This window comes from Musa acuminata, unplaced genomic scaffold (genome assembly GCF_036884655.1).
Source record: "Musa acuminata AAA Group cultivar baxijiao unplaced genomic scaffold, Cavendish_Baxijiao_AAA HiC_scaffold_1139, whole genome shotgun sequence".
NCBI classification, from domain to species: domain Eukaryota; kingdom Viridiplantae; phylum Streptophyta; class Magnoliopsida; order Zingiberales; family Musaceae; genus Musa; species Musa acuminata.
The window spans coordinates 689,392-698,356 of record NW_027021351.1 but is presented as its reverse complement, the minus strand read 5'-3'; the positions used below and the strand labels follow the sequence as shown (position 1 = coordinate 698,356).

General features: G+C 37.2%; 1 protein-coding gene across 1 annotated transcript; it reads right to left on the bottom strand.

The window, feature by feature from the left end:
- Positions 1–434: 434 nt before the first annotated feature.
- LOC135671390 (probable transcriptional regulator RABBIT EARS) lies at positions 435–1,187 on the bottom strand. Its single transcript, XM_065179493.1, has one exon. The coding sequence runs from the start codon at positions 1,185–1,187 to the stop codon at positions 435–437; it is 753 nt and encodes a 250-aa protein (XP_065035565.1).
- Between the last annotated feature and the right edge of the window lie 7,778 nt (positions 1,188–8,965).

Here is an 8,965-nt window from a genome sequence, read left to right as displayed (position 1 = left end):
GAAAAAGAAATCCTTAGAACAAACACATTCTTTCAGTAGATCTGAAAGACAAAATCCTTATTATGTTAATGATTGTCTTTCTCGAAAAAACAAAATTCTATTATCAGATCTTTAATAGTTATTTGAAATAAATCAGATCTTTAAGGTGCAACAGCATCTCTCTCTCTCTCTCTCTCTCTCTCGGTCTCGGCTTGTAGATAATCACTATATATCCCTATGCAAGCAATCCTTAGTCATAGAGAAGATGATGTTTTATTCTAATTGTTCTACATCCATATTCTCATAGTTAAAATATCTAACTAAGGAGAAAATTTGAGTTCCAAGGAATATGAGAAGAGAAAGGGAGAAGAGACCTCACAATTAGAAAGATAATTGAGATAACTAAGAACACAAGGTTAATATACATACTGATGAAAGCAGAAGAGATCCAAATTCTAGTTGACTTTGGGAGCATCTCCAAGCCTGAGCTCAAGATCCAACTCTTCAACTGTGTCATGGTTTAGTGCCTCAGGTTGAACTCGTTGCTGATCACAAGAAAAGGATTTCATGAAGAAAACAGGCGTTGTCTCAGTTCTTCTTCTCTTGTTACGGTTCTGCTCCTCATCGTCACAGGCTTTCTCGGACCCCAAGTTTTCCACCCCGAGCTTCAGCTGTGGGCCGAGAACCAGATGGAGAGGTGTAGAATGCTCCATGGAACCAGCTCTGGATGAAGAGAAGGAAGGGGAGAACACGGCGTCCTCAGTCCAATTTCCTTTGGTGGCTGCAGCAGGAACCCTAGGAGGGACAGATGATGCTGGAACGCCAGAATTAGGGTTAGGGTTAACCTGCGGTGGATGCTCTGAGGCCATGGCCACCATTAAGCAAGGATTTGGATGCTGTTGGTCTTCGCCAGCTTCTCCGCCGACGCTCGAACATTGCCTGAGCCTGGCTCTATCCCTTCGGTGCACGTTCATGTGCCCACCGAGAGCTTGTGCTGACCGGAACTCTCGTCTGCAAAAGCTGCATGAATAAGATCTCGGAGGCCACACGCAGCCTCCCAAGTGGCCTGCAGCGTCTTCGGCGAAGGCTTTCTCCTCCCATGATTGGTTGTAGGAAGATCCAAAGAAGAGTCTATGGATCTGAGTGCTGAGGTGAGGCCTGCTGCTGTAGTTTGCTCTTGCCCACATCCAACATCTCGCTTGCTCCATACCTCTCGTTCCTGGATGAAGATCTTGACGAGCTGCCCACTACTCAGCTGCTATGCCGGTGTGCTGCCATCGAAAAGCGTAGAGAAAGAGGGATATAGTTGGAGCAGCAGAGCGTCGGCATCCAAGTTGAAGACAAGGAAAGGTACATGGGAATCTATGGAGGAAATGCAAGGCTAGAGAGTCTCTTCATGGTAAACTTGGAGGCCCTCTTTCGCTTGTCATGACGCTTCTGATTCTATCGGTAGAGTTTGCTTTCCACCATCAGCAGCGATTGATCCCACCCACAACTCAGCTTGTTTTGTCCATTATAGCAGTTCAAGGTTGTTTCTTCCGATAAAGAGTGGAGGTAAATATGCATCACACGATTCTCTGATGAAGAATGGGACAGCCTTTCAATTGTGGTCTGACTTTGGATTAACTGGTCAGATTTTTGGAGTCTGTGTTTTAATTTAAGTATAAAAAAACTTTTATATGTCAAAGAAAAAAGAATCTTAAAAATTAGGGTTTAGTTATCTTATTGATACTCGATCTATCTAAGGTATTTGGTGTTCTTAAGGTTTCACGGTGTTTATGCGAGAACATCTATATAAAGATTTGTGTAGCCCAAAAGAATTTATAGTTTGGTAAAAAATTTATTTGTTTTTCGTAGATATAGACAAAGAGTGTCAAGTTAAGTAAATCTTATGTTGATTACTTTTTAGATTTACGAAAAAAAATATATATTTTCATGAACATGAAATCATCTTGCTTTGATAATCAACCTACTAAATTGTGCATCATTTTTTGGATTGGAATTTTCGTGGTAGTGCATGCACTTGAGTATTCAACTGCTTCTTCCAGATTAGGTTAACTAAATCTAATAAGAAAAGATATTGATATCCACCTCATAGAGATTGGCATCTTCTCCTCAATAAAAAAAGGATAAACTTGATAGCAGATGAGATTTGAGAAAATCTCTCTTCTCTATTAGAAATCTTCTAATAGAAATCCTCTAACATGGTAACGGAGCAATAACCCTAGTAATCTGAGGGCTATATCTCGCTTCAGAACCACGGTAACAAAGTATTCCTCTTCAAGGAGAACCTCGGCAGTAGTAGTGCCCTCGAGGAGGGCGAGTTCGAGAAGCCCGTCCATACGTACACCTACGTCGCTGCCTGTGTACACCTGCGCCGCTATTCTTCTCCTTCGATTGTAAAAGGCAGCGCCACTGTGTCACAGCACTGCTACTCCTCCCCTTCTAGTCTCACCAGAGGCCGACAGGACTCCTCCACCATGCAGCAGCTTCCTTTGTTACATAATCATAACGAAGTTACAACTGTGTTCTCAACCGTATATCAAGTACAAGGTCTGCATACTCCTCAACTAGTTGGCTCCGTCGAACGTAAACATCGGCATATAGTAGAAACTAGGCTCACACTTCTACATTAGGCTTCTATGCCTTCAACTTTTTGGACAGTAGCCTTTCAAACTGCTGTCTACCTTATTAATCGAATGCCTACCCCAGTATTACAATACTAGTCCCCCTTTGACACACTATTTCATAAACCCCCCTAACCTTCGTAAACTTAGAGTGTTCGGTGGTCTATGTTATCCTTGGTTACGCCCTTATACCTCTCATAAGTTAATATCACGATCTACTCCTTGTATCTTTGTTACTCACTTGAACATAATGCTTTCCGTCGCTATAATCTCAACACTCACAATATCACGTCATGTTGTTTTTATTGAGTCTAACTTTCTTTTCCAAAACCTTCACTCTCTTGCCATGCGGACCACTTCATTATCTCACTAGAGTATACCTCCGGTCCAATCGAATGAGCCTCTTATAACATCATCCAATTCCTCCCCTCCTGATCCACACTATACTATTCCAATTCAGCAATTGCCCATTCCTTCTATTTCTACTCCACTCCTCTCTTCCCCAATTGATGGGGTAATATGTTCCAGAACACAACCATTATCTTTACCTCCTTCTCGACCAAGTGCCCATGATGTGTCTCCACTTGACCTGACTTGTGCCACTGACCCTCAACCGCTTATTCCACCAACACTGCCTCCCAATCTTGTAGTCTCCAACCATCCTATGACCATATGCTCTAAGAGTGGTATTTTCAAACCACGTTATGTCCTTAACCTACATGCTATCATGGATTCATCATCCCCCACTATTGAACCCACCACCTTCACTCAAGCCCAAAAATCTCTACATTGACATACTGCCATGTATGAGGAATATAATGCCCTCCTCCATAACTGAACATGGGATCTAATACCCTTTCATCATTCATAAAACATCATCGGGTGTAAGTGGGTCTTTCAAATTAAGCGGAACCCAGATGGCTCTATTGCCCGATATAAGGCACGTCTCATCGCCAAATGGTTTCATCAACGACCTGGAGTTGATTTCACTGAGACATTTAGTCCTATTGTTAAGCCCACTACAATCTGGCTTATCTTGAGTCTGGCTACCACTAAAGGCTAGAAATTACGACAATTGGATGTTAATAATACCTTTTTATAGGAGTCTCTAATCAAAGAAATTTTTATGCAACAATCTCCTGGTTTCACTCATGCTCAGTATCCAAAGCATGTTTGCAAACTTCGGAAAGCCATTTATGGACTTTGTTAGGCTCTAAAAGCTTGGTACACTGAACTTAGCTCCTTTTTGACTTCCGTTGGCTTTCTCAACTCCAAATCTAATACTTCATTATTTCTACGACACCACCATGGAGACATAATATATATTCTAGTATATATGGATGATATTATTGTCACAGGCAACAATCCCATCAAAATCCAAGCATTCATCAAACAGCTGGCTGATCGATTCTCGCTTAAAGATATAGAACCCTTGAACTACTTTTTGGGCATCGAAGCTATAATCACATCTTCAGGTCTCTTTTTATCGTAACGAAAGTACATTCAAGATTTGTTATTAAAGACAAACATGTAGGATGCAAATGCAGTTACCACTCCCCTCTCTACTAGTGGTTCTCTCAAATTATCGGATGGAAGTTCTGCAATGGAACCTACTCAATACTGCCAAGTTGTTGATTCTTTACAGTACTTAGCTCTCACTCGTCCAAACATCTCCTTTGCAGTGAAAAAATTATCATAATTTATGCAGCAACCGTCTACTATGCACTGGTTTGCGGTCAAGAGGATTTTGCAATATATTAAAGGGACCCTCAATCATGGTCTCTTTCTTCGTAAACACTCTCCACTTCATCTTCATGCATTTGCCGATGCTGATTGAGTAGGCAACCTTGATGATAGAATATCCACATCGGGGTATATTATCTTCTTTGGCGTTAATCCAATCAGTTGGAGTTCTAAGAAGCGAAAGATAGTCGCACGGTCTACAACTGAAGCTGAATACCGTGTCATTGCCACTGCTATTGTAGAACTCAATTGGATCACAAATCTACTCCAAGAACTCAACATCAATTCCACTCCTATAATATATTGTGATAATGTCGGAGCTACCTATCTGTGCGCTAATCCGGTGTTCCACTCCCGTATGAAACATATTACCATCGACTTCCAATTTGTGCGCGATCAAGTTGTCCGCCGTCAACTTCGTGTTTCTCATATCCATACGGCTGATCAATTAGCCGACTCACTCATGAAGTATCTAGCTTGTAAAATTTTTGCATTACATCGGTTCAGGATTGGTTTTCTTAATAGGAGCATCATCTTGCGGGGGCCTAATAGTAGATGAGATTTCCTTAATTGTTTAAGGAAATCTCTTGAGAAAAATTCTTTAGAGAAAAATCTTCTCTCCTAATCTGTATAAATAGGAGAGGAACATATTAATACAAATTAGACGATCACTCTCTCTCTCTCTTCCTTCTTCTAGAGGGATCTTCTGTAAACAGTAATTAAAGAGTAGGAAGAAAGAACAGTGGCCTTCGTTGCAGCTATCAGTGTGTTAAAGACAACTACTACATGTGTGTGTGTTTCTATTGGACAAGAAAGCTACTGCTAATTGTTACAAGCATGCTTTTTCATGACTGTTTGTTCTGTGTACTGAATTCGAACAGTCCTCTGTTTGCCATAAAATGTTCTCTTCCCTTCCTTCATCACAGTAATATTCCTTCATCTAATGATCTCATCACAAGCTTTGTTACTGAATGTTAGGTGACAGTGTACTTTATAGACCTTAAGCTTTTGCATAAGAGTGAGTGAATGTTTGTTCTTCAAGGAATCGAACAGGCGGCGGCCTACAAAACTAGGATTTAAAGTACATAATTGTCAGTTTGAATTGTGTTCTTTTCTTCTTGTGATCCAGATGGACATGAATTAACAACAGTTCAAAGTATTTAGTGGTCTCGGTAGATGGCACCAAATTAGGTTTCCATTGTTTTGATTCTTGCTGTACTTCTTTTTCCTAGAAATTATTCCCTATTTCAGGTCATTTTATTTTTGATTATATGATATGATAGATTTTGCTAGGTGAGATAAACTGCAGCACTTTCAGCCCATATGGAAATGGAAGAAGATGACTTCAATTGATTTACGAGTGTTTTATAGTTAATTTGATTTTAAGTAGTTTTGGCCACATAATTCTATTCAATTTAGACATCATAACTTATATCAGAGCGACTTAGTACATGACATGTTGAATGGTCTAAGTAGAAAGGACGATGATAAAGATTTGATTCTATATTATGCTTTGGATCTTTGTCTTCTCTTTCTATGTTCACGACAACATCACACCCATAAATGCAAGTATTAGGATTAAAGATTTAATCATGGATTATAATTGGGTTTTAACGAGGATGTTAAATCACATGGTCTATCAAGAATAAATCGATTATCTCTTGTAATCGGATCATGACATCAAAAAAAGCTTACTAGGGTTTATGCCTCGAAATATATCTTTTTTCTTGGCCTTTTGCTTCGGACTTTTAAGTGAATATTTGGTGAATCATTATCAAAGTTAATTATTAATATTTTTATAATAACTTTAAATCAAGAGTTTGTACATCTTAGATAATTCACTTGTCACTACTCGACCTAATGATTGATCTAAAAAGAATTAGACTCTCTTAACTACTAATTGTTAATTTCGTTGATTTTAAATCACTAGTTCAAAATATTTAAGCTCAAATTAATGAGAATATATTGATGAAATCTTTATAAATCAATCGAAGTATTAACTCACTTTCAATACGAGATTAAATACATGATTAATAATACTAGTAATAGATCATGAAGCTCTTTACTATCATCAGGAATCAATTTATGACAAATCTCTTGATCTATGTTCTTGACATGACCAGATTTCTTTCTCCTAGTGAGTGAAAAGAAGTATGAAACCAATGTGGAATCATGAAGCAGATAACTAATATTGTCAGTGGTCTGACTCTTTTTGGCTGTGTTGCTGAACACCATGTCTGGTTGGCTCCCAAATGCCCCAACTTAAATATACATGCATTAATCAAATCAAGAAGCATCAAACTGGTCCTGCATGATTTGCATAAAATGTTAACACCTCTCACAATTAATTTCTCTACAACACTGTTGATGTGCATCACTTGACATAAACTACTCATTAAAATGATAGCAATCAGTTTCAACTCAATTTCCTTGCTTGTGAATCTTATTGAATACTTTGTACATCACCCCAAGGTGCAGAAACCATCAGAAAACAACAAGCTCCACCAGAAATATATAATATGTCCAAAGAATCTTAATGATGATCCTTCAACTAGACTCCAAACTCAAATCAGATTAGTTTAATCAAGCTTGCAAGAGACTGAGCCAAGTTTTGTTTGCAAGTTGGGTCACATGATGAAGAACAAGCTTTGATTTCTTCAAGAACACGCTTGAAAAAGATCCTACTGTCATCCCTCACAATCATAAATCTTACTGCATATTATTGTGTATTGACTTGAACCACATTAAAACCTTGATATTCCTGAAAAGAAAAGATGATATATTTTATATAATATGGAAGACTACTTATCGGTAGAATGAGATAAAGAAACATCCTCCTAGATCTACCACTGTCTCACCACACAAGTCAATTGTTGAATTGATCTTGAAGCCGCAATAGAATTGAGAATTAAGAGTTTTATTAGCAATGAGATTCCTAAAAAGTATGAAGTTATTATAGGAAGAGAAATATTTCATTCGTGAATAGTTAAATATTATTTTGATAAAAAAATAAAATAAGAAAGAATCGTTTAAGATAGTACATGTATGTGCTAATTATTAGTAATCAAAAGAGGTAAAATAATTATTAGTTATACGAAAACAAATGGATGAAGATAGAAAATTATTTTAATATTAATTATAAGTAAAAACTAAATATTTTTATTTTAATAAATACTATAAATAAATATTTAAATAATCTTCAGTTAACTAAAGATATATAGTCAACCCCAAATAATTGAACTTTATGACATTATTGTCATTTTTGTTGTACATGACCTTAAGAATTAGAGAGATCAAAAGAAAATAGAGCGACGGTGATTAATAAATTGATGTCTCTTATTTTTCTACATCATTATTTTTTAATGAATTATAAAAGTCTATTGTTGAGATTTATGATTAAATCTTTATTATATAATACAATTACTAAAAGAATGCAAATGCCACATGGATTATTAGGTTCTGCTTGCCAAATCAAGATTAGTAAATATTAGTCTATATAGTTATGCCAAACACGAGAGGTTAAGTCTTGATATAGCAAGTCAGATTTGTTTTTCTTCTTATAATTAGAGTTTTAGGTAGTAAAACATGCTCAGGAATCAGTATAAAGAGTCTCAAGCAATTGGATGTTTTCAGAATAAAAGGTTCACAAACAGGTTACCTTAAAGATTTAAACATAAATAAACACAATGTTTGAGCATTACACATACATAATTATCATGATGAGATCGGTGGATCAAACTGGTTGGACTATTATGTATTCTATTAAAAATATATAACTAATATGGGTTAATTATATGGAAAAGCTTTTTTTTTTGACTTTTTTTTTTTGGATATCTACTCTTTCATATTTCTCAAACGCATCTTTTATTTATTATAATCTTTCAAATACCCCCGATAACACAATTAGAATGGTACCTATTGAGTATACCAGGAGCGACGATGGCCAAAGACCTATGCATAGAGGCAACCGGGGCGAAAGAGCAAGTGACTAGGGGTAGAGGTGATGATCAATGGGGCGTAAGCAATGGACAAAATTATATTTTATGAAAAAAGACACTCTACAAAAATTAAAAAAATAAGAATGCTCTATAATAATTTCTTAAAACTAAAATTTTTTTCGAGAATTTATCAAATAAATAGTTGAGGATAGGATACTTCCATCTGGTTCTTCGGTTCTCAGTTGGGCCAAATAGCCTATGCTGGCCTTCAACTTTGGCCATTGAAAGAAAACTAAGAATAATCTCATCAATCAATCAATCAATCAGAACACAATGTTCATTATGGTGAATTATGATCGACTCTCAGTGGAAACCATCTCATTCTTTCGGATTACTTTTCAGACAACATTAACCTTATTTTTATATATTTATAAATATATTAGATTTAAAGTAATTAATATTATCTATAATTAGTCGTGATTAATCCGAGTTAAACGAGTCAATTGCCAACTACCCACCCACGTTCCGAAATCCTCCGCCTAGTGGGCCCCATCGCTTCCGTGGTCTCCGCCTCCGGGAGATCCACCCGTTAAGTCTCTATCAGTCCACCAACTCATCCGCTTACGTCTGGTGCTCCAACTCTTGTTTTCATGGACTCGCTTTCGTGCCCTGAAGTCG